This window comes from Leucoraja erinacea, chromosome 40 (assembly GCF_028641065.1).
Source record: "Leucoraja erinacea ecotype New England chromosome 40, Leri_hhj_1, whole genome shotgun sequence".
Classification (NCBI taxonomy): Eukaryota; Metazoa; Chordata; class Chondrichthyes; order Rajiformes; family Rajidae; genus Leucoraja; species Leucoraja erinaceus.
In genome coordinates, this window is record NC_073416.1 from 7,166,182 (window position 1) to 7,192,357 (window position 26,176).

Consider the following 26,176-nt stretch of genomic DNA (forward strand, 5'->3'; position numbering starts at 1 on the left):
TTAGCGCAAATTGATAATGATCAGTGCTTTATTGTATTGGTTATTTATGTTCATAGAACACAGTACAGGAACAGACCATTCGGCCCAAAATGTCTGTGCAAAACATGATGCCCAGACAAACTCGTATCTGCCTGCGAATGATCCATATCCCTCTATATCCATGTGCCAATATAAATGCAGGGAAATGGGTGTCGACCCGAAACGTCGCCTATTTCCTTCGCTCCATAGATGCTGCCTCACCCGCTGAGTTTCTCCAGCATTTTTTGCCTACCTTCGATTTTCCAGCATCTGAAGTTCCTTCTTAAACATGCAGGCAGAGGAGATTAGTTTAACCTGGCATCATGTCCGACACGGACATTTTGGGCCGAATGGCCTGTTCCTGTGAAGTACTCTATCAAAGTCTACCTGATGAGTGGGGAAAAGAAACACTTGCATTTTAATCGCGCCTTGATGTTTGAAGAGCACCTCATTACATCGCCCATTGCGTTTCTGCACAGCAGTGGTCGTAACAAAGGGAAAAAAAACAGTTGCAGTTCAGCGCCATCTCATAAACAGCAATCACTTTTTCTTGTAGCTTTAAAATTGTTGGCAAGGATACCGTGGAAAGGTGCTGATCACCTTCATAAATTGCCACGGGATTTATAAAGTCCACTGAGTTAAGATGCAAACAAATGGATTTGAATACTTAATTTAAAAAATGTACCCCTTAAAGGTTGAATTGAGTTGAGTTGAATTGAATTGAATTGAATTGAATTGAATGATACATCATGGAAACCAGTCCTTCGGTCCACGCCGACCATTGGCCACCCGTTCACACTAGTTCTACGATATCACACTGTCTTATCCACTCCCTGCACATTAGGGGCAATTTACAAAGGGCCAATTAAATCTACAATCCCGCACCTGTTCGGGATGTAGCGGGGGAAACCGACAAGCTGGAAAACCCAAAAATGCTGGAAGCACTCAGCGGTTCAGGGAGCATCAGTGTATAGAGCAGCCGAGTTAACGTTTCAGGTCAACGGCCTTTTGTTCAGAACTGGGAATGAGAGAAAATAAAGAGAAACAAGGAACTGTAGATGCTGGAACCTGGAGGAACTGGAGATTATAGAAGGTTCCATTTCCCTCCAGAGATGCTGCCTGACCCACTGAGTTCTTCCAGCACTTTGTATTTTGCTCAAGATTCCAGCATCTGTAGCCTCTTGTGTCCCCATCTTGGTTTTAAGTGAAATGCTGTAGTTAACGAGTAAGAGTTCAACTTTCCAGTATTTGTAGCTTTTTTAAGTTTTGTTTAGTCGTTGACCAGCTTTATTATATAAAAATGGAATCAAATCAAAACCTTGCACTGTGCACCCACTATCTACTACTCTGGAATAAACCAGGAGTGAAGTGCATCAAGTAACATTTTACTTTTGATTTGGAATTGAATTCTAAAGCCAAAAGGGTAACTTGGCAAAGGGCATCGATATCCGAGGCTGATGATACAAGTTTCAGGGTAATGGAGTTTGTCACCTCTTTCCACTTCTATGTTCTGCCCAGCTCAATGAATTGAATTAGGAGAGATAGACACAAAATGCTGGCGTAACTCAGCGGGTCAGGCAGCATCTCTGGAGAAAAGGAATAGGTGACGTTTCGGGTCGAGACCCTTCATCAGACCCTATGTTACTCCAGCATTTTGTGTCTATGAGATGCTGCTTGACCCGCTGAGTTACTCCAGCTTGTTGGGTTTATCTTTGTTGTAAACCAGCATCTGCAGCTCCTTCTTACACAATTGAATTAAGAAGTCCTTAATGGTTGAATGTGGGGGTGTCCTTAGCTAAAGGGATTGATGGCGATGACAATATTGGAGCTCGCCCACAAAATTTCCGTTCATCGAAAGCCAATAAACAACCATTCACATTCATTCTAGTTTAAAGGAAATATGAGATTTCAATTTAAAAAAAATCAATGAACTCTACAACTTCTATGCTTGTACATCAACACAGATGACCAGATGGGGACCACTTCATATTGGAATGTATTTCGAGACAGGGCAGAATAAACACAGCGAACATAAAGCTGGCAACTCCGTGCCAGGATGTCCTGTAGCTTTGCCGACCTGAGTCACAGGTTCAGTGATCAGTGGCAAGGGAGTACGCAGTATGAATGAGCAAGCAACTGCCCTTGAATCCTCCCCAGCCAGAATAAAGCTGTGAGCATAACGATTCGATGCTGCTTAATGGTAGCACAATAGCGCGGACAAAAATCTAAGGCAGACCTGTTTGCAAATGTGCTGGAAAGGCTCAGCTGAGGAAATTAATGGCTCCAGTCTCCAGTTAAGCATTGAACCAGGTCAGGCTGCCGTCCAACAGATCTTGCTGTGACCCCATAAACCAAACCAGCCCAGAACAAAAAAAAGAATGAGAGATACTCCCCTCCCCCTATTGAGCAATTTTATACAAATACAGAAGTACAACTTAAACTTTGGGAGTTAAATTCACTTCAATTGAATTGTATTACAATTCACAAGGGAGATCACAATTTAAGAAACAGTTTACAGACTCTGTATACAATCATCATAAGTAAAAACAAGTAAAATGGAAACTAGCTATAAGCGTTGAATATCCAGTAACAAAGTCAAATGGATATAAAAGTGGCCAATACACAGAGAGAATGTTCACAAGAAGCATTTACATTCTAAGCATTGAAATTATTAAAACATCTTGCAAATTTTTTGCAGAAGTTCCAGAAATAGAAGCTCTCAATGAAAAGTAGACTTGAATGTTGCAAAGCCTGCTTGTGCCCACAGCCGGAGATAAATATTCAAAGATGCAAACTTCCCAAAATGCTGAAAAAAGGTGATAATTTGACTTTCTAACAAAGCTTGTGGTGAACTCGCTTGAGTTTGGAAGGTGGAGGAGCACTCTGACCCATGGCTTCTAAACGATAAAGGGCCAATTATAAACAAAACTGTTTTCTGTCAATGTGGAAATTCAGAACAAGAGGCATAAGCTTGCAACGTGCTGGAGTAAATCAGCGGGTCAGGCAGCATCTCTCGAGAACACGGATAGGTGGCGTTTCACAGAGTGCTGGAGTAACTAAGCAGGTCAGGCAGCATCTGTGGAGAACATGGATAGGTGATGTTTCACAGAGTGCTGGAGTAACTAAGCAGGTCAGGCAGCATCTGTGGAGAACATGGATAGGTGATGTTTCACAGAGTGCTGGAGTAACTCAGTGGGTCAGGCAGCATCTCCGGAGAACACAGATAGGTGGCGTTTCACAGAGTGCTGGAATAACTCAGTGGGTCAGGCAGCATCTGTGGAGAACATGGATAGGTGACGTTTCACAGAGTGCTGGAAGTAACTCAGCGGGCCAGGCAGCATCTCTGGAAAACATGGATGCTCAGACCGAAGGGTCCCGACCTGAAACGTCAACTATCCATGTTTTCCAGAGATGCTGCCTGACCCGCTGAGTTACTTCCAGCACTTTGTGTCCTTTTTTATAAACCAGCATCTGTAGTTCCTTGTTTCTACAGGCATAAGCTTACAATTGGAAATCACTCATTCAGGAGTGAAACCAGAAAGCTTTTCTTCCCCCCTCACACTAGGGTGCTTGGTTGCTGCAGGTAACTGCCATTTTCAATGAGTTGTTTGTGAGGGAAGGGTATTGGGCATATGGTGTGCAATCGTCAATGGAATTGAAGTACAATTGTGCTTCTTTTGTACTTTGTAATTGTATTTTGTTTGACAATTGTACAACAGTGTACACATTGACTGCGTTCTGACTGAACATTGAAGGAGGTTTGAAATACCCGCTTTCCATGTTCGGGTGGGAGAATGAGCCAGAAACATTTTAACATGTTAGAGGACGCGGAGAATCTGCCTACTGTTTGTTAAGTGCAGGAGACCAGAGGTCTTGATAATCGTGCACTGCTGTTGAGCTGGCAGTATAACTAGGCTTAATGGCTCCATACCTCAAACAGATTGTGCATTTGAATTACTCTTAAGACTACATTACTTGAGGCAAATCTTCTATAATCTGGACATTCAGGGTACATTACTCGGGCAGACCAATGCACAAATAAATTTGCTTCTCAATACGATCTAAATTTGTGACACCAGCTCACTTTGCACCAAAGGCCACTTTATTCCAATAAAATGTTTCCGTGCATGTTAAACTGTCGAGCAGTTTTGAGCTGAAAATTCATTTAACATATGTGGCCGCACAGTAATATTTTGAAACCAATTATCTTCCTAAGCAGCAATAAGGAAAACAAGATGCTGCTTCTTTTAAAAGCCACATCAAAAGTGTATGTTGTCTGCCGCAGCCTGGGAGTTTTAATAGAACAAGAATTCATGCTTCAGAGCTGGACGGACTCATTTTAAATTGAAGCTCCAATTTCGATTGCAAAACAATAACATTGAGAGGAGGCGTTGGAAATGTTTAAGTGCAAAGCTGCAGCAGAATGGTTGAGAGATTGATTTGCTCCCAGAACTCTTGGCCTGTGCAGAGTGAGTTCTCTCAGGTAAGACAGGGACAGCTAATAGAGCTGCTGCCTCGGGTTCTGTCTGTGTGGAGTTTGCACGTTCTCCCTGTGACCACGTGGGTTTCCTCTGGGTGCCCCAGTTTCCTCCTAAATCCCTAAGACGTGCGTGTTTGCAGGTTAATTGGTCTCTGTAAATTGCCCCCAGTGTGCAGGGAGTGGATGAGAAAGTGGGATAACATAGAACTATTGTGAACAGGTGATCGATGGTCGTCGTGGAATCGGTGAGCCGGAGGGCCTGTTTCTCTAAACTAAATTAAATCAAACCAGTGGACTCGGTGATCTTGGGCAAGGAAGGGGAAAGAGAGTCAGTGAGTGTTCCTGCCCTCTGGCAGTGACCTCTGGTGGGAGCTGTGTGAGTGTTGGGGCAAAGGCAGGGACAGGCTCCCGCTCTGAAGCCCTCACTATCCACAGCTGCACGAGAGGTGGTTCAGCTGCGGAAGGCGAGTTAAAGGCGCCGAAGGTCAGAGAAAAGGAAGAAGATGGAAAATAAGAATACAAAATCATGAGAGGAATAGATCGGGTAGATGCACAGAGTCTTTTACCCAGAGTAGGGGAATCGAGAACCAGAGGGCATAGGTTCAAGGTGAAGGGGAAAAGATTTAATAGGAATCCGAAGGGTAACTTTTTCACAGAACAGGCAGACTGAACCTCATTTGAAAGTACTGTGTGTGGAACAAGTTGCCAGAGGAGGTAGTTGAGGCTGGGATTATTGTTTAAGAAACAGTTGGACAGGTACATGGATAGGACAGGTTTGGAGGGATATGGACCAAGTGCAGGCAAGTGAGACTAGGGTAGCTGGGACATTGTTGGTCGGTGTGGGCGAGTTGGGCTGAAGGGCCTGTTTCTACACTGTATCACTCTATGACTCTATAAGAAGTTCTGTTTGCTAAAGTCATGCTGAGTTTTATTAGGTAGTAAATAGTCACAGATATAGATGGCAACTGAAGGTTTAAAAAGCTGAGCATCAGCGAAAACCTGAATGGCTGTCACTGGCCAAACAATCTGCATCGAAAGGTAGTTGAATTCTAAACAACTTTCACATATATTGACAGCTTGCACCCACAAGCTAGGAGGAAATAGAACTTCGGTTTGGAATTTCTTCACTATACTGTGAAAAGCAAATTGTCTATTTATATTAAACACACCACGACGTACTAAAAGCCTAATAAAGGGGGTGAGGGCTGGAAAGGAGCAATATCTGTGCTTATACGTGGCATCATTGTGTTTGCGCTATGGCAATGATTTTGCAAGGTACGGTAGCTGAAGGAAATCGCTGCCCAGAATGGTTAAAAGAACACTTTCAGCGCAGTGTGCAAAGCTTGATATTCTGGTAGAATGCTTACTACCGAAAATCTGAAGTAGCCCACTCCCCCAAGCAATGCTGCAAAATTTGCTTTGCAAAGGCTCGCATTTTATTTTGCGCTGTATTGCCTCCCTCAGAAATGTCCCAAAGCACTTTGTGTGCCTGGGAATACTTCTAAACGCTGTATCTGTTGGTCTGTAGGCAAATGCAGCTGTCATTTTGCGCTCAGCAAGATTGCAGAAGCAGCGCAAGAATTAAAGACGTGTTAATCCAATCTTGGCGGCGTTGGGAAAATAAAACATTGGCCGGGGCATCAGGAGTACTGCCTGCTGTGCCACGGGATCTTGTGCATCCACCAGAACAGGCAGACTTAACCTCATTTGAAAGTACTATTTGAAGGACAGTACCTCTGATACGGCAACTGCGTTAGTCGGGGAGGTGGATGGGGTGGGGATGTCTATTTAATGATCCTCCTGACCACAGGTAAGCTATTATACGAGCCGAGGGTAAACACAGCCTGCTTTTCATGTTTCCCTGGCACCCCCTCCCAAATATATTCAGCTAGGGCTCTGGTTTACGGATGAGAACAACGAATGTAAGTCACGTGTTCACACAATAGCTACATTTGTGCAGTCTTTGGCTGGAGTTGTGAAGTGTGCCGGATGGCATGAGACTTTAAACAGCGGTGTCTGGAGTTGCTGTTGTAAACTGGGCAAGCAGCGGCATTTTCTCCAGGAAATCTACTTGACTGCCCCAGTCTGGACTCATCTCAATATCCCTTGCTGCATCTATCTCCCATTCCCACATTTTTTCCCAGTCCTCTTTACTTGGGTTTCTGAATGACGAAGTAAACCTTGACAAGACGTATCAGACTTGTTCACCCAAACCAGAGGATTACTCCGCAGTGAACACATCAGAGACATTGGTAGACAAAAGTGCTGGAGAAACTCAGCCGGTGCAGCAGCATTTATGGAGCGAAGGAAATAGGCAATGTTTCAGGCTGCCCGAAACGTTGCCTATTTCCTTCGCTCCATAGATGCTGCTGCACCCGCTGAGTTTCTCCAGCACTTTTGTCTACCTTCGATTTTCCAGCATCTGCAGTTCCTTCTTAAACATCAGAGACATTCCTTGCCTGAAATTTCATGATAAACGAGTAAATTTAGCTCAGTTTCCAGGACAATATACACTAAAAAAAAACTTAAACCTTCACTCTTTACACATTTTAGTCTCTTTAGACTCGTTAGACCATGTTATAGGCTGCAAAACAACAAAAGTGCTGGAGGAACTCAGCAGGTCAGGCAGCATCTGGGGAGGGAATGGACAGCTGACATTGCGGGTCGGGACCTTTCTTCAGACTGACAGGGTAGAGGGTAGAAAAGTGTAAAGGAGAGGTGGTGGCAGGACAGGGACTGGCAAGTGATAGGTGGATACAGGTGAGAGGGTGTTTGATACGCAGATGGGTGGAGTAAGTGACAAAAGCTAGAGGTGAAAAGCAGACAAAAGGATGTCATAGAGGGAAAGAAAGGTAAAGGGGGGGGGGGGGGGGGGGGGAGGGGGATATGGGTGGCAGGGGACGGGAGAGGAGAAAGGGAGTATAAAAGGGAACTAGTGCCCTCCAGGCTGCCAGGGAAGAGAGATAATTGTATTTCCTACGGTGTCCCTCACTACCTCAGCAGGGCCCAAAGCACTTTATAACCAATGAAATACTTTTTAATTGCCGACATTTGCAACACAGGCAATAAGGCAACTGATTTGCACACAGCAAGTTCCCATAAACCGTGAGAATATTAAAAACCTGGCAAGTTGTTTTTCGGATGTTGTTCGAGTGTTAATATTGGGGAGGACACTATGTGAGGATGAGGGAGAATCTCCCCCGCCCTTCATAAGATCGTCGTGGCATCGTTTACATCCACGCAAGACCTCGGCTTAATGTTGCGTTCAGAACTTGATAGCTCCAGTAGTCCAGCACTGGTGTGTGGTCTGACAGAGGAGTGGGAGTGTCAGCCTAGAGCTCAGCTGCCGACTATGGCACTTCAAACCTAGCACTTGGGAGATCTGATATAAAATGCTTCTTGATTTGCTCCCCCCCCCTTTTGCATTAGCCTTTGGCTGACTTCATGACAGAAGGTGCCCCTCCTGTTGAGATCACAAGGTTCGATTGAGTTGCAGGTGTTTCCTTGTTGCTGCTCTGTCAGTGGAGCCCTCATTTCTATTTGGCCAGTAACACACTGAACCAAAACAAAATGCCCATCTTCAAATACTCCCTTGAGCTAATGGTCCCACATTGCTGGGCACAATATGGTGGTACAATATTACATGAGTGGTAGACACAGAATGCTGGAGTAACTCAGCGGGACAGGCAGCATCTTGGGAGAAGAGTGGGCAACCTTTCAGATGGACAACCTAGGACGCCAGCCTCTCCCATCACTGCTTTTCCTGTCCCCTGCAACACTGATATACAATTATCCTTCAAATTCAGATAGTACGAAATAAAAGTTCTGTACTTTTCACATGTCACTGAATACTGTAATATCCAATATTACACACAAATTTCCTTTACAAATTTAAATACAATTGCACGTCTGAAAAAAAACAAAAAACTGCAAGGGAACATTTGGTAGGGCCACCATTAAAACAGTTAGAAAATAAAACTGACAACATCTTCATTATGTCAAATATAAAACGTTTGGAGTTGAAAACTGGCTTCTGTGACTTACTGCAGGTGCATGAATCCAGCACATCACGGCTTTTGATTTGTGTAAACAACTTCCAATCTATTTTTTTTTTTTGAAAGGAATTATCAAATCTTTACTCCCAAAGCTGCTCTACAAATTGGGACACTGGCGTTACCTTCAGATATCACCTAGAAAGGAGAGTTCAGGAAATAAGCCTTAAAACACCGGGCAGATCTTGCATCAAAGAACAGCAGTTCCGATCGCTCAGTCAGTCGGCTTTGAGACCACTGACATTGTCGCTTGTTGTAAGATCAGCTTCCTTGAAGTGTGCGTCCTGATCACCAGATCCTGCAATAAAATGGGTCGGAGGGTGGGGATGAATGGGGGGGGAGGGGCGAAGTGGTTTGGGAAGAATGTGAAGGCTGCCCTTTGGGAATGTCAAGGTGTGGAAAAGGAATGCTTCAAAGGCTTGTGCCTAATGTGCAAACTTGGAGTCAGTTCTCCCGAGACTTTTCCTTCTGACGCTGGGTGTTGTACTACAGCCATCACTGGGGCAGCCATGTTGCAACAGCACATCCATGCATTCCTGGCTCCCTGCCCGCCTGGCGTAGTACAAGGCTGTGTTTCCGTTCACGTCTCTGGCCCGCACGTCAATGCCGTACTGTGGGGAAGACAAAATCACTGTTACGTTTGGTTCTTTTTATGGGGGGAAAAGAACTAACCTTCTCCAGGGCTCGTTACCCAGGATCAAAGCGAATGCAACAATCCCCAGGAAGGCAAGTCTCTGCTGACTGGCACGGTGCAGCCCACCATGTTACGCACCCCCCTGTATTGTGCCGTCCTTCAGGACATGGATGAAGAGTGGGACAGGCAATGTGCTGGACCCAACCTGTAGACACAGCCTCATGGACCACATGCTGGCCAGACCTGGTGTCTTGCAGCTGATGTTACTGATGCAGCTGAGGCAGAGAGGTATAGAAGGCTACAGGCAAAACGTGAGGAGATGACTACGATGGTCGGCATGGACATGGTGGGCCGGGGTGGGCATGTTTCTTTGCTGGATGACTCTGTGACTCTAGGTGTTTTTGGAAGCGCTGCTTAAAATAGGGATTAATGACCACTAAACTCTTTTGGGAAAGAGACTAAATTATTTACGTAATGTAGTCTTTGAAATATAGGTTGGTACTGTATAACCTTCCTAAGGTGAGGATACTAGTTTAGTTTAGAGATACAGCATGGAAACAGGCCCTTCAGCCCACCGAGTCTGTGCTGACCAGCGATCCCCGCACACTTACACTATCCTATACACACTAGGGTCAACAAAAGCTTTTCACTGTACTTTGTTACAATAAACTAAACTAAACTGACAATTTATAATGATACCAAGCCAATTAACCTGCAAACATGCACGTCTTTGGAGTGTGGGAGGAAAGTGGAGCACCCGGAGAAAACCCATGCGGGTCACGGGGAGAACGTACAAACTCTGTACAGACAAGCACCCGCAGTCAGGATCAAACCCAGGACTCTGGTGCTGTGAGGCAGCAACTCTACCGCTGCACCACCGTGCCCCCCATAGTAGACACATCTTGACGTAGATACACAAAAATGCTGGAGAAACTCAGCGGGTGCAGCAGCATCTATGGAGCGAAGGAAATAGGCAACGTTTTGGGCCAAAACCCTTCTTCAGACGTTTTCGGCCCGAAACGTTGCCTATTTCCTTCGCTCCATAGATGCTGATGCACCCGCTGAGTTTCTCCAGCATTTTTGTGTACCTTCGATTTTCCAGCATCTGCAGTTCCTTCTTTAACACAAGGTCTTGACGTAGACTTTGGACTGTGGGCCAGGTACACTCAATATCATTACGATCCAAACGTGATTCCTGATCCACAGCGGTCGATTGGGAAAGAACAGAGTGACTCGTACCCAGACCAGGAGCTGCGATATCACCACGTCCTTGAGCTCGCAGGCAAGGTGCAGTGCCGTCCGCCTGTCCTTGTCATCGGTGCATTCGTTGATGTGCTCCTTCTTGGCGTGAGCAAGGAGCAGTAAGATGTTGTGCAGCTCCTTCTCCATGACGGCTCGGAACAGCTGCTTCCCAAAGGCCATGTCACGGTATTTCAAGGGGGCGACAAAGAGCTTCTGCTCATATTTGGCTCGGATCCAGTTCTCCCTTTCTTCCCTGGAATTGGAAGGTGGGTCATAGAAACATAGAAACACAGACAATAGGTGCAGGAGTAGGCCATTCGGCTCTTCAAGCCTGCACCACCATTCAATATGATCATGGCTGATCATCCAACTCAGTATCCCATCCCTGCCTTCTCTCCATACCCACTGATCCCTTTAGCCACAAGGGCCACATTTAACTCCCTCTTAAATATAGCCAATCAACTGGCCTCAACTACCTCCTGTGGCAGAGAATTCCAGAGATTCACCACTCTCTGTGTAAAAAATGTTTTTATCATCTCGGTCCTAAAAGACTTCCCCCTTATCCTTAAACTGTGACCCCTAGTTCTGGACTTCCCCAACATCGGGAACAATCTTCCTGCATCTAGCCTGTCCAACCCCTTAAAAATTTTGTACGTTTCTATAAGATCCCCCCCTCAATCTTCTAAATTCTAGCGTGTACAAGCCGAGTCTATCCAGTCTTTCTTCATATGAAAATCCTGCCATCCCAGGAATCAGTCTGGTGAATCTTCTCTGTACTCCCTCCCTCTATGGCAAGAATGTCTTTCCTCAGATTAGGAGACCAAAACTGTACGCAATACTCCAGGTGTGGTCTCACCAATACCCTGTACAACTGCAGTAGAACCTCCCTGCTCTTATACTCAAATCCTTTTGCTATGAATGCTAACATACCATTTGCTTTCTTCACTGCCTGCTGCACCTGCATGCCTACTTTCAATGACTGGTGTACCATGACACCTAGGTCTCGTTGCATCTCCCCTTTTCCTAATCGGCCACCATTCAGATAATAGTCTACTTTCCTGTTTTTGCCACCAAAGTGGATAACCTCACATTTATCCACATTATACTGCATCTGCCATGCATTTGCCCAGTCACCCAACCTATCCAAGTCACCTTGCAGCTTCCTAGCATCCTCCTCACAGCTAACACTGCACCCCAGCTTCGTGTCATCCGCAAACTTGGAGATGTTGCATTCAATTCCCTCATCCAGATCATTAATATATATTGTAAATAGCTGGGGTCCCAGCACTGAGCCTTGTGGTACCCCACTAGTCACTGCCCGCCATTGTGAAAAGGACCCGTTTACTCCTACTCTTTGCTTCCTGTCTGCCAGCCAGTTCTCTATCCACATCAATACTGAACCCCCAATACCATGTGCTTTAAGTTTGCATACTAATCTCTTATGTGGGACCTTGTCGAAAGCCTTCTGAAAGTCCAGATATAACACATCCACTGGTTCTCCCTTATCCACTCTACTAGTTACATCCTCGGAAAATTCTATAAGATTCTTGTCGAAAGCCTTCTGAAAGTCCAGATATAACACATTCACTGGTTCTCCCTTATCCACTCTACTAGTTACATCCTCAGAAAATTCTATAAGATTCGTCAGACATGATTTACCTTTCGTAAATCCATGCTGACTTTGTCAATGATTTCACCACTTTCCAAATGTGCTGCTATCCCATCTTTTACCTTACATTTTCCCCACCACCGATGTTAGACTAACTGGTCTGTAATTCCCCGTTTTCTCTCTCCCTCCCTTTTTAAAAAGTGGGATTACATTAGCTACCCTCCAGTCCTCAGGAACTACTCCAGAATCTAAAGAGTTTTGAAAAATTATCACTAATGCATCCACTATTTCTGCGGCTACTTCCTTAAGTACTCTGGGATGCAACTTATCTGGCCCTGGGGATTTATCGGCCTTTAATCCATTCAATTTACCTAACACCACTTCCCGGCTAACCTGGATTTCACTCAGTTCCTCCATTAGACCCCTGGTCCCTGCTATTTCCGGCAGATTGTTTATGTCTTCCTTAGTGAAGACAGAACCAAAGTAGTTATTCAATTGGTCTGCCATGTCCTTGTTCCTCATGATCAATTTGCCTGTTTCTGACTGCAAGGGACCTACATTTGTTTTAACTAATCTTTTCCTCTTCACATATCTATAAAAACGTTTTGCAGTCAGTTTTTATGTACCCTGCCAGTTTTCTTTCATAATCTATTTTCCCTTTCCTAATTAAGCCTTTTGTCCTCCTCTGCTGAACTCTGAATTTCTCCCAGTCCTCTGGTAGGCTGCTTTTTCTGGCTAATTTGTACGCTTCATCTTTTGTTTTGATACTATCCCTGATTTCCCTTGTTATCCACGGATGCACTACCTTCCCTGATTTATTATTTTGCCAAACTGGGATGAACAATTGTTGTAGTTCATCCATGCAGTTTTTAAATGCCTTCCATTGCATATCCACCGTCAACCCTTTAAGAATCATTTGCCAGTCTATCTTGGCCAATTCACGTCTCATACCCTCAAAGTCACCTTTCTTTAAGTTCAGGACCCTTGTTTCTGAATTAACAATGTCACTCTCCATCCTAATGAAGAACAACCATATTATGGTCACTCTTGCCCAAGGGGGCACGCACAACAAGACTGCTAACTAACCCTTCCTCATTACTCAATACCCAGTCTAGAATAGCCTGCTCTCTCGTTGGTTCCTCTACATGTTGGTTTAGAAAACTATCCCGCATACATTCCAAGAAATCCTCCTCCTCAGCACCCCTGCCAATTTGATTTGGGGCGTGAAGGACGGAAGAGAGAAACAAAAAGGGCGCTGAGTCACACTGAGATGTTGATGACAAAATAGCAGCTGAAAGATTGACAATTCAACAGTGCTTTGTTCAAGGTGTGTCGGAAGGAGATGTTGGTTTGAACCGAACATAGACACAAAAAGCTGGAGTAACTCTGCGGGTCAGACAGCATCTCTGGAGAGACGCACACGTGCACACACACAGACACACACACACACACAGACACACACACACACACACACACACACACACACACACACACACACACACACACACACACACACACACACACACACACACACACACACACACACATACACATACACACACACACACACACACACACACGTACACACACACACACGTACACACACACACACACACACACACACACACACACACACACACACACACACACACAGTTCCCACTGAAAGAAACAGCATTGTTTCTCTAGTGCAGCCCCTCTCGCTGCTGCCCGCGGGGAAGGTCAGTGCGGAGTGGAGCGAGCATTTACCGTGTGGATTCTGGGGTGGGCTTAGTGCGCCCCCGGGTATTCCTCTCCCACACACAGTTTGCCATCTCGTTCCCGATGGACGTCAAGACGAGAGTTAGCTCCAAAGGCCAGTCGTCAAGGTCCAGGGACCGGACCCGCGAGAGGTGGGTGCCAAGGTTGCGGTGAATTCCAGAGCACTCAATGCAGATGAGTGCGCCGAGGTTGAGACTTGCCCAGGTGGGATCTGGAAAGGTGGAAAGAAAATGGCAGCTGCACTTTTATTTGAAGAAAACACAGATGAAACATTACAAAAAAATAATAACCTGAATGCTTGAAGAGCTGGAAGAAGGCAGTGACTCCAGGCTGGTGGTCCACCCATCATGCCTGTATCCCTTGTCTAGCAGGAGACACAGATCACAGGCTGGTGCAGAGGGGCTGGGGTTGGAAGGTACGGGACGGGCAAGCACAGGGATGGGCACTGTATGCCATGCCACCATTGGCAGTCTCACAGCACGGAGGCTTCGAAGTAACAGAGAACATTGAAGAGTACAGCCCAGTAACAGGCCCTGCAGCCCACGATGTTTGTGCTGTACATGATGCTAAGACCAACTCTTATCTGCCTGTGCATAATCCATATCCCTCCATTCCCTGCATATGCAGTTGCCTACCCAGAGCCCACTGTGCTGCCCACAAGATACATTGAGCTCGATTAGGATAGAAATACGTATGGGATGCTCCCAACTTTCAGCAGTAAATGGAATGCAAAAGAGAGTGGTTTAGCGGTGGGTGGGATGGGCACTGGGTCCATGGATCAATTTATCGATTGCCTACGGTTTAACTGAAACAGATGTAAGGCCCCTTGGGCATGTGCACTATGGGTCAGTCAGAAACAAGCCCAGTTCACAGAGGCCATCGAAACCTTGAAGGAAACAACACTTAAAGAACGACAATGATCTCCGCTTTAAGGTTTTAAAAAGCTTATGGATCCTTACTTGCAGCAGTGCAGTCAACACAGAACGAGTTGCCTTTTGCATTCCTGATCGCCTGAAGGGCGACAGCTTCACTCCGGCTGTCCATCCGAGCCTAAAACATGAAGATATTGCAGATAGTGAGCAGACACTTGAACTGACCTCTCATGAGCTGTATCCCCAATCTTCCAATCTACCTCGTTGAGGTCTTTGCACTTTTTAAAATCTGCATTTTCTTGGTAAATGTAACACTAGTTTAGTTTAGAGATACAGCATGGAAACAGGCCCTTCGGCCCACCAGGTCCATGCCGACCATCCACTTTTACACTAGTACTACGTTATCCCACTTTCTCATCCACTCTCTGCTCAACGGGACTCCCCCCTCCCCCATCCACATTCCTTCCTCTGGTGTCACAATTTGCAACTCTTCAATTCTTTTGTCTCACACCCTTTGTTTTAATCTATGGACTTTCTCCAACCATTAAACTATCAAAAAAACCTTTGCCTGTGTTCAGCTATTATCTGCCACACTTTCACCTGCCCCTCATCTTCTCCAGCTTCCCCCCCCCCCCCCCCCCCCCCCACAATCAGCCTGAAGAACGGTCCCGGCCCGAAACATTACCTATCCATGATCTCCACAGATGCTGCCTGACCCGCTGAGTTACTCCAACATTTTTGTGTCCTTTTTTTCATCTTATTAGTCAGACAACGTGGAAACAGGCCCTTCGGCCCAACTTGCCCACACCGACCAACATGTTCCATCCACACTAGTCCTACTTGCCTGCATTTGGCCCATATCTCTCTAAACCTATCCTATCCATGTACCTGTCTAATTGCTTCTTAAACGTTGCGATAGTCCTGCCTCAACTACCTCCTCTGGCAGCTCGTTCCACACTGGCAGTGGTTTCGAGGCACCTTTATGCAGTGACACTGCTGGACGAGTTACCTTGTTTTTGCTACTTTCGCAGGACTGCAGACTGGCCAGGATTTGACTCTCAATGGCTTGGACCCAGGCATCTCTCTCTTCAAAATTCACAGCTTCAAAGTGCCACATCTGGCCAGTGCTGGAGACAATGGTGAACTCGATGTTCTCCTCTTGCTCTGTGACAGGGGAAACGAGGAGGAAATAGAGAAGACATTTGTTTCTGGCGCTGCCAAACCCAGCAGGGACATGAAGGTCTGTGAAACTGACGCTGGGATGTAGCGCGGGGCGCGTGGAGAGCTGCGCATCGATGCACCCACTAAAGGAACCCTGTCTTCATGTGGAGCAGGCTAATCAGTCACACAAAGTATCATCGTCAACCAATGAGCGAGAAAGAAAATCCTCACAAAGGTTGTAAATGAATGTAATCAATCCATTTCAAAGGTCGGTGTCACCTGCGATCTGATCAGCCGGGTTGAACTGTTGCCCAGTGCTGGGCTCAACAGGACTAACACTGGATCGATACCACAGGCTGGCGGAGATGCCTCAATGTCCCAGCCCAGGCACAGGGCCCAGCCAGGAAGGAGAGAGAGAGAGAGAGAGGCTCTGTTCTCCGGGATTCTTGTTTCGTTGTCGACGGGAATGGATTTAGGAAGTGGAGAGGACAATTCACGATCGCTGCTAAACGCCGTGTGTTCAGCATCGGCTGCTGAGGAGAAATCTGTCCGAAGCGGAGACATGGAGAGTGGCAAACTGGGGCTGAAGACAAAAGTGGAAGAGTGCGGGCAGGATCAACACAAGTCGACCCTGGACACCGCTCCAGTTAGGGACAGGGATGTGACGATGGTGGGAGCAATGCTGTAAATCCGCTCCACTTTTGCTGGTTCTTTCAGATGGCTTTTAGAATTGTATCTGCCCTTTGCAACCTTGTTGACAAGAGCAACTGGGGAAGAGCTTCCCTCTGCCATTTATTATCACTGGTTCCAGCACCTGGAGTCCTTCCTTCACAGGAGCCATAATCGGCCACTATAACTGAGCGCTGCAGCCCCGATTAACTCGTAGTTTGGCCGGGTGGGGAGGGGAGGCGGGGGAAAACGGATGAACGGACTTCTGCCGGACTAGCAGAATGGTTGGCCGAAGTTCTACATACAAACAGCCCTCCGTGAATAGTGACACCAATCTCATTATCACACAAATATACGCCGGCCCCCTACCTGCCCCACATCCCCGCGTCCCAGACCACAAAACAAAACTACACGGGAATCGCAGCCGGGAGAGGCTGGTCAGGAAGGAGTTCACATTCAAAAGAGTAAAGGCAAGGAGAGACAAAACAAACACTTGAACACAGATGTACTGCAGACAGAACACACACAACAACCAACACTGGCACCAGCCACCGGATACAAGTTAAAATACGTTACCTGCTCTGCATATATTTCTTAAACTACCAAAACGCTTTAATTTCCACACCCTGCGCCTGGCTGCACCCAGAATCCAGCAAAAGCAAGAGGCAGAAACAATTGGAGAGAGACATTGGAGAGAAGATTACTGTAGAGTTCAGGAGCACATCAACAACTGCACACGGAAACGGCTGCTTGCGGGGGAGGGCTTGGGCAGTGGCGATACAGTCGATCTCACACTGGGCGTGGACAGAACAGTGCCACTTAAAGTCTCAGAAACATGCATTTGATGTTATGCAAAATCTAGAAGATGAGTGTTTGAAAGGCCATAACTTGTAGCCCATCCACCACTGCGTTCAAACCGAGTGGTGATAAAAATCATGTCTAGGGCACGCAAGGATGTTTCAGTCAGTAGGTCAATTCCATCATGTCAACTGAGGGATTGAAATTCTGTAAATTCAATAAATCTGGAATTAAAAAGGCAGCTATGGAACTGCTAGATTTTGCAAAACCTCTGGTTTTGCAAAATCTAGCAGTTCCATAGCTGCCTTTTTAATTACAGATTTATTGAATTTACAGAATTTCAATCCCTCAGAGGTTTTGCAAAATCTAGCAGTTCCATAGCTGCCTTTTTAATTCCAGATTTATTGAATTTACAGAATTTCATGTCCCCCATCTGACATGATGAGATTGAACTACTGACTCTGGATCATTAGTCTAGTAATATTACCACTCGTCCCCCGTACCCTGTCAGGTTCCTGATACCGTTTCAGTTCCGTTAATTCATCTAGACAGGAGAAAGCAGTGCTCCAGTGGGTGAGTGTTTCACTAAGAGCAGCAATCAACTGTCGAAAAAGGACTCTCATCACCACACAGATGCCCACCCATTGCCGTCTATCTTCTCACGATAGCCATGGTACCATAGGAATGAATTCATTGCCACAGACGGCTGTGGAGGCCAAGTCAATGAATATTTTTAAGGCGGAGATTGACAGATTCTTGATTAGTAAGGGTGTCATGGGGTTATGGGGAGAAGGCAGGAGAATGGGGTTGTGAGGGAAAAATAGATCAGCCATGATTGAATGGCGGAGTAGAGTTGATGGGCCAAATGACCTAATCCTGCTCCTAGAACAACACACACACACAGACAGACACACACACACACCAACACACACACACACACACACACACACACACCAACACACACACACCCACACACACACACACACACACACACACACACACACACACACACACACACACACACACACACACACCAACACACACACACACACACACACACACACACACACACACACACATATATATACACACACACACACACACACACACACACACACACACACACACACACACACACACACACACACACACACAACACACACACACCAACACACACACACCAACGCACACACACACCAACGCACACACACCAACACACACACACCAACACACACACACCAACACACACACTCACTTTTCTTGTTTATTAATTACAGGGTTTTTTTAAAGGCTTAAGGACATTTATTTCTCATCTTAGATCTTGTCTTCCAGAGATGTTGCCCAACTCGCTGAGTTGCTCCAGCATTTTGTGATTTTATTACTAATCTTAGTAGGAATGAAGGTGCTGGACATTTGTAACTGTCTACTGCAAACAGTCGTCAATACCAGGCCAATGATCAATTTTAAAACAGGGATCGATGCACATTTTAATGAAGAATATATGACATGGGGTGCAGGTAGGTGTGTGGAATTTGGGCACAGGTCACCCATGATATTGAATGGCAGGATTGACTCAAGGGGCTGAAAGGCCTCCTCTTGACCCGTGGCCTTTACTTGCAACTAATTGCTGCTCGACAGCTCAAAAGGGCTTCCCTGAACAAGTGAGTCAATGGTTGCTGAACTCACAACCTCCTCTCAGGTTATCCTCATCTCAATCCGAGGAGCATGGTGGACTTCAAATGGAAAATTGGTGGAGGTTTTAGTTGAGTTGAGTTTATTGTCACGTGTACCGAGGTACAGTGAAAAGCTTTTGTTGTGTGCTATCCAGTCAGCGGAAAGACTATACATGATTGCAATCGATCCATTTACAGTGTATAGATACATGATAAGGGAATAACGTTTAGTGCAAGGTAAAGCCAGCAAAGTCCGATCAAGGTGACCAAAGAGGGAGATAGTAGTTCAGGTTTTTGTGCAACTGCAGGGAAAGACAATTAGCCGAAGAGATTGTTTATTGAAGTTGGCATCCTGGCGAACAGTTTTAGGAGAAACTGTTCTGTGGGGAAGACATTCCTTCTTCTTGGTTCCTCTTATCTGTACAGCATTATTACGATGGGACCAGGTTGTACAGAATGAAGGTCAAATTATACGTGGTACTGTTCGCGATAACTCATATGACTTGCCGTTTAAATCTAATTGTTCAGTCAATAGAAATTTGGTACGGAAAGCTTAACTGGTCCGCAATCAGGAACTTTGTAAATGTGTACAATTCTGCCACCAGAATCCACATCGAAGCCCGGTTGCTGTTGGATTACAGCACCAGTGGTATTACTAATGCGTCCCAATGGATGTACCAAGATAAATGTGCTTACTAACAGATCCTCAATGTGACCTTGAGTCACGGTAATAGACGCCTTCACGCACAATGATTAATTCTGCTGCCGATGCACTTATTCTAATATAATCACAAAAATCTAATTGCTGTGAGAAGGGATTCTGTTTAAATAAGAATTAGAAACTAATTAATGTTAAACACACATCCTGGAAGTCATAAAAGTTAATTGCGATTTTAAACTTTTTGCATTTCTTAAGCTTATCCTGACCTGAATTTTGACAGTCAGAAATCAAATGAGTTTGTGACATTCAGCGTAATAACTCTGCCGTGTGACGGTAAACTTAGTGCACGGAATGAGTGTCTTCAACTCTTTGCAAATGCTTGTAACCTGCAGAGGTTAACCAAGCCATAATCAGTTGGAAAATTCAAACTCCCAGAAAACAAATTCTAGAACCCCCTCAGACACCGATCAAATAACTAGGATGCAATGCTACTTATTAAGAACTGGGATGTTTGTAAAACACAAACTATTGTTCTGTTCGTTTCCTTTATGGGGAAACAAAAGTCTGCCTGTTCTTAAGTGGCCAGAAGTTCAAGATACTCAGTTTAAATGTTCCATCATCAGGAACATGGTGGAGAGGGACATTGGCCAAATGGGACTAACTTCATGGGACATCGTGGTTCTCATGGATGGCTTTGGCTGAAGGACTTGCATGTCTTCAACCAAAATGGAGATCGACCCGTTTATATCAATGGTGGTCGATGGTGGAAAGGGTCAAGAACTCCAAATTCCTGGGCGTGCATATTTCCGAAGATCTCGCCTGGTCCCAGGACACTGATGCAATTATAAAGAAAGCACATCAGCGCCTCTACTTCCTGAGAAGATTACGGAGAGTCGGATTGTCAAGGAGGACCCTCTCTAACTTCTACAGGTGCACAGTCGAGAGCATGCTGACCCGTTGCATCGTGGCTTGATTCGGCAACTTGAGCGCCCAGGAACGGAAAAGACTACAAAAAAAAGTAGTAAACACTGCCCAGTCCATCATCGGCTCTGACCTTCCTACCATCGAGGGGATCTACCACAGTCGCTGCTTCAAAAAGGCTGTCAGCATCATCAAGGACCCACACCATCCTGACCACACACTCATCTCTATGCTGCCTTTCAGCCTGAAATCGGCAACAACCAGGTTCAGGAATAGCCACTTCCCCACAGCCATCAGACTAACTAAACTCAACTCAAACAAAATCTGAACTTTAATTAGCCTACTGCACTTTATATGTTTATTTATGTGTGTGTGTGTATATATATATATTCAATGGCATATGGACACACTGATCTGTTCTGTATTTATGCCTGCAATATTCTGTTGTGCTGAAGCAAAGCAAGAATTTCATTGTCCTATCTGGGACACATGACAATAAACTCTCTTGAATCTTGAATCTTGATACCTGTCTCTTCGAGAGTGTAAAGAGTGTATATGGCAGCAATGAACAAGTTTGTGTCGGTGTTAATTGAGAGGCCACATGCTGGTGCCTGGAGAACATCTCTACCTGATATACGCTGTCTGCCAATTCAACAGGATCCTTGAAAAGAGAAAAGGGAGTAGAGATCTCAGGAAAGTACAAGAGATTGGGACTGTCATCAATGCTCTTGTAATGAACCAGCACAGGGTCATTGGGGAGAGGGTGGGGGTTTTGTACAATACTACTTATCAGGAATGTCTGAGGCTCTTGGCTGCATGGAATGTCATGGGCCTAATTGGACAGGCTCCCCCAGGCCTGAGGCACCTTTCCAATCACGAGAGACCTGCTCCCTCCTCCAGAGTTGCCCAGCACACACTGCTGGCATGAAGGTTTCACGGAGTTTTTGTAAAGACAGAAGGCAGGGTTTGTAAGCAGTGTATTGGCTTTAGGGTTGATAGTGGCAACAGCAGCAAGATTCAGCCCCCACCCCCTTTCTGCCCCAGAGTAAAAGCCACCTTACTGACGCCGTCCTATTCTTCCAGAGAAACAGCCAAAACATTTCCCCCTCCAAACGTGCCGCTGGGCAGCCACAGACGGTCGCGGCGTGCCCACGGGCTCACCTTCTGCCAGGCCCGGCATGCCGCCGTCAGCCTTGCTCACGCTCTTCTTCCTGCGATGCTTCTTGCGGTTGATCTGGGGCGAGGGCGGCAAGTCCAGCTTGCTGCTCGAGTGACTGCAGGCGGCTTCCCCTGCACCAGCTCCTTCTTCACACAGGAGAGAAGCAAACAAAGACGCACAGAGTCAGTCACCCTTTGCTGCAGCAACAGAAGTCCCCCTTGCCAAAGAACCACCTGGATTACTGGAGGCCACCTTGTCATCCTCTGCCTGCCGCCAAGATTCATCCCTGAACAGACGGCCAGGTTGTTTTCCCCGATTTGGGAGCACTGACCACCCCACCATCAAAGGCAGCTAGAAGGGACGCTGCCTCAATAAAGGCAGCCGAAGTGCCAAATGGCCTCCTCCTGCACCTGTTGTCTATTGTCTCTTGCACGGCAATAGCTCCACTTCATTGGCTCTAAGGTGCTTTTGGACCAGCTGGGGCTGTGGAAGAGGCCAGACTTCACTCAGACCTTGCTCCTGTTCACTCTGATATCGATCAAGAAATCCTGGCCTGATCTATCATGATAAAGCTCACGCAAGTGTCTGCACACCTCCCTTGCTCAACATAATCCAAATTAGTAGCAGCAGGAAAACAAATCCACAATGAATCCATTGCACCCATTATGTTTAGCACTGCTATATTTAAGAAGCATGGTAGGAACTATAATTTTTTCTTTGTAAGAAGTAACGTTAGATCATAGAACAGTACAGCACAGGAATAGCCACAATGCCAGTGCCAAACATGATGCCAAGATCTATTCATCTCATCTGTCTGCATGTGACCCATATCCCTCCATTCCCAGCATATTCATGTGCCTATCTAAATGCCTCTGGAACGCCTTCATTGTGACAATAAATAATTAATCATTCATTCACCATCATATCAGGCATCCACCACCCTCTGTGTAAAAAAACCTGCCCCGTATCTCTTGCAAACCTTGCCCCTCTCACCTTAAAACTGTGCCCTCCAGTCATTGACATTTCCACCCTGACCGTCTACCCTATTTAAGCCACTCATCATTTAATAAACTTCTAACAGTTCTTCTCCCCCACAAAGTTTTCTTCAAATCAAATTCTAAATCCTTTAGATTTTTTTCATCCTAATGTAACAGCAATAAAGAGCAGAGGTTAGAGTGCGTCAATCATTCTGGTCCCACATTTATAACCCGCACATTTCACTGGTTATAATTCACTTGTAATGGTGAAGTGCTGCCTTGTAAATGTCAGTGTTGAAAGCTATTTCTCCCCTGGGCATCTTTATGGCCATGTGCTGGGCTGCAGAAACCTGTTGGATTCAACTTGTAGCAAGTTAACACGTAGCATTTAGATTCTGGCAACTTCGGATCTGAGGAAATCAAAGTGAAAAGCAAAGCTGCAGATTAGCAAAGCTACGAGCAGCGCTGTCATCAATCCTTGCACAAGACATGCATCAACACACTCTGAGAGATGATGAATTTGGATTTCTGGGTGGGATGTTCTAACAGTCATCCATTCTGAATCAGACCCTACATTTCATCCTCTGGCTTCACAAGTCGCAACTCTTCAAAATAGTATAAGAGGCGTGACGCTGCCAAGCGCAGACACACTCAGGCCAAAGCCCTTTCGAACGGGTAAGATCATCTCTGACCCCTCTCACCCTGGCCACAAACTCTTTGAATCACTTCCCTCTGGAAGGCGACTCCGGACTGTCAAAGCGGCCACAGCCAGACATAAAAACAGCTTTTTTCCACGAGTGGTAGCTCTACTCAACAACCAAAAATCTGTAGCCTCCTTTTGCTCTGGTATTTCATTTAATTCACATGTTTAATCTATAATGTTTTATTATTAATGTTTAATGTTTTATGTATCAGTCCTAACTGTCACTGTATGTGGTTGTCACTTGCGGACGGAGCACCAAGGCAAATTCCTTGTATGTGAATACTTGGCCAATAAACGTATTCATTCATTTGTTACATGGACAACGTCGCCCTCTTCTGTTCAGACGAGTCATTGGTCCGCAGATTGATCGGCATCTGCAACCAGTTCGAACTAACCTCTGGGATCTGAGACAATTGCAGGGGAAAGTGAGGCCATGTTCTTTGGTTAAGAAGGAACTGCAGATGCTGGAAAATCGAAGGTAGACGAAAATGCTGGAGAAACTCAGCGGGTGAGGCAGCATCTATGGAGCGAAGGAAATAGGCAACGTTTCAGGTCGAAACCAAGGGACTCGAAACGTCGCCTATTTCCTTCGCTCCATAGATGCTGCCTCACCCGCTGAGTTTCTCCAGCACTTTTGTCTACCTTTGAACCAGGGTCTCCAGTGCTGTAAGGCCGCTGCTCTACCTAATATTTCTAAGTTTGCCAACAACACAGAAATGGGGGGGGGATTATTTAAATGGGGATAGATCGGGAAATGTTAAAGTACAACGGGACCTGGGTGTGTTTGCCGGTTTCACGTGCTGCTGGAAATGAGGTTAACTAGTGGCCCACAACTCACAGATCCAAAGGCTCTTTTTCCTTACCAGGGGTGTGTAAGACGTTTTCACTCCACTGCTCGGCGCTGGCCATGGGCGAGCGGGTGGGGAGATTCCCCGTGACCTTGGCGTCGCTGCCGATTGCCTTCTCGGCAACGGGGTCTAAACCGCTGGAAAGTAGAGAATCTGTGGGAGAAGAGGCAAGGTGTGGAGCCACTCAGTCTTCAATGTCCGATAATACAAGCTGGCAGCGGTGAAGAACATCACCCAGCAACAGTTCCAGCAAAGATCCATTTGCTGTGGTGTGAATTCAAACCGCACAATGTTCAAAACTAACCCCATTGCAGGGAACAAGTACATGGAACATTGAACAGGCCCTTCGGCCCACAATGCCTGTGCTGAAAATGATGCCACGACTATCACTTATCCACCTGCACACAACCCGTATCCCTCCATTCCCTGCGTACCCATGTGTCTTTCCAAACGTCTCTTAAACGCCACTACTAGTGTATCTGCTTCAACCACCAACCTTGGCTGCACATTCCAGGTACTCACCACCCTCTGTGTAAAAAACTTGCCCCGTGCATCTCCTTAAAACTTTCCCCCTTTCACCTTAAAGTTGTGCAGAATTCACCCCCTGTTTAGGTTTATTATTGTCATGTGTACAGTGAGAAGCTTTGTTTTGCATGCTACCCAAATAGACTAGATATACCGTACATAAATATAGTCACGTCAAACACAAGTAACACATATAGAGCAAAGGGTAAGACACAGAGTGCAGAACAAAGTTCTCAGCATTGGAGCACATCAGTTCCATCGTGCTTATCTCTCTAATGCTATTTAATGACATTGTATAAATCACTTTATAAAGGCCGGCACAGCGGTAGAGTTGCTGCCTTACAGCGCCAGAGACCTGGGTTCGACCCTGACTGCTGGTGCTGTCTGCACGGAGTTTGTACGTTCTCCCCGTGACCTGCGTGGGTATTCTCCGGGTGCTCCGGTTTCCTCCCACACTACAAAGACGTACAGGTTTGTAGGTTGATTGGCCTGATAAAATTGTAAACTGTCCCTAGTGTGTGGCCTAATTCTGCTCCGAGAACTGATGAACTATGAAGTTATGCTGTGGTTTTGAAGTGGAGGACGGAAGATTTCTCGAGGCACGGCCTGCCTTGTACTTACCGACACTCTCCTGCCCGCTGCCCACCAGGCCATTCAAGCTGGTGGAGGCTCCACTGGCTGAAACAGCCCGCGGGGGCCTCTTGCCGGGAACTTTAACGGTGGTCCGGAGAAGATCGATCTCTTTCCCGTGGATGTTCTGCATGTAATCCTGCAGCAAAGCGCAAAGAATCAGCTGAGTTCACTCGCTTTAGAAGTCACTTATTCGGAGGCTCTGACATTAACTTTTAACTTCATCTGGGCGGCCAACTGGCAAAGCAAATTGTTTAAGAAGGAACTGCAGATGCTGGGAAATCGAAGGTAGACAAAAGTGCTGGAGGAACTCAGCGGGTGCAGCAGCATCTATGGAGCGAAGGAAATAGGCAACGTTTCGGGACGAAACGTTGCCTATTTCCTTCGCTCCATAGATGCTGCTGCACCCGCTGAGTTTCTCCAGCACTTTTGTCAAGTCAAGTCACATTTATTTCTATAGCACATTTAAAAAACAACTCTCGTTGGCCAAAGTGCTTTATATTTGTTATAAGAATAGTATAAACAAACAAACTACATACATATATACAAATACCCTCGCTCAGTGGACATCAGGAAAGGCTTGGGAGTATAAATAAGTTTTTAATCTTGACTTAAAGGAGTCGATGGAGGGGGCAGTTCTGATGGGAAGAGGGATGATGCTGTTCCACAGTCTAGGAGCTGCAACCACAAAGGCACGGTCGCCCCTAAGCTTATGCCTAGACCGCGGGATATTCAGCAGCCCCAAGTCGGCCGATCTGAGGGACCTGGAGGTGGAGTGGTGGGTG

General features: G+C 46.0%; 1 protein-coding gene across 5 annotated transcripts in view; it reads right to left on the bottom strand.

Annotated features, from left to right (window-relative positions):
- Positions 1–8,339: 8,339 nt before the first annotated feature.
- LOC129714769 (arf-GAP with GTPase, ANK repeat and PH domain-containing protein 1-like) overlaps positions 8,340–26,176 on the bottom strand; it is a 109,864-nt gene continuing 92,027 nt past the window's right edge. For 2 of the 5 annotated variants that reach the window (XM_055664604.1, XM_055664600.1), the window contains exons 11-19: positions 25,383–25,530; positions 24,252–24,389; positions 21,711–21,854; positions 17,073–17,132; positions 15,676–15,830; positions 14,754–14,844; positions 13,783–14,005; positions 10,424–10,679; positions 8,340–9,161 (exon numbers count right to left, since the gene is read on the bottom strand). In XM_055664604.1, coding sequence (XP_055520579.1) covers positions 8,976–9,161; positions 10,424–10,679; positions 13,783–14,005; positions 14,754–14,844; positions 15,676–15,830; positions 17,073–17,132; positions 21,711–21,854; positions 24,252–24,389; positions 25,383–25,530 — 1,401 coding nt within the window. In that variant the 3' untranslated portion in view covers positions 8,340–8,975. The remainder of the gene's footprint in view (positions 9,162–10,423; positions 10,680–13,782; positions 14,006–14,753; positions 14,845–15,675; positions 15,831–17,072; positions 17,133–21,710; positions 21,855–24,251; positions 24,390–25,382; positions 25,531–26,176) is intronic. The other 3 variants (XM_055664605.1, XM_055664602.1, XM_055664601.1) reach the window with 2 other exon arrangements.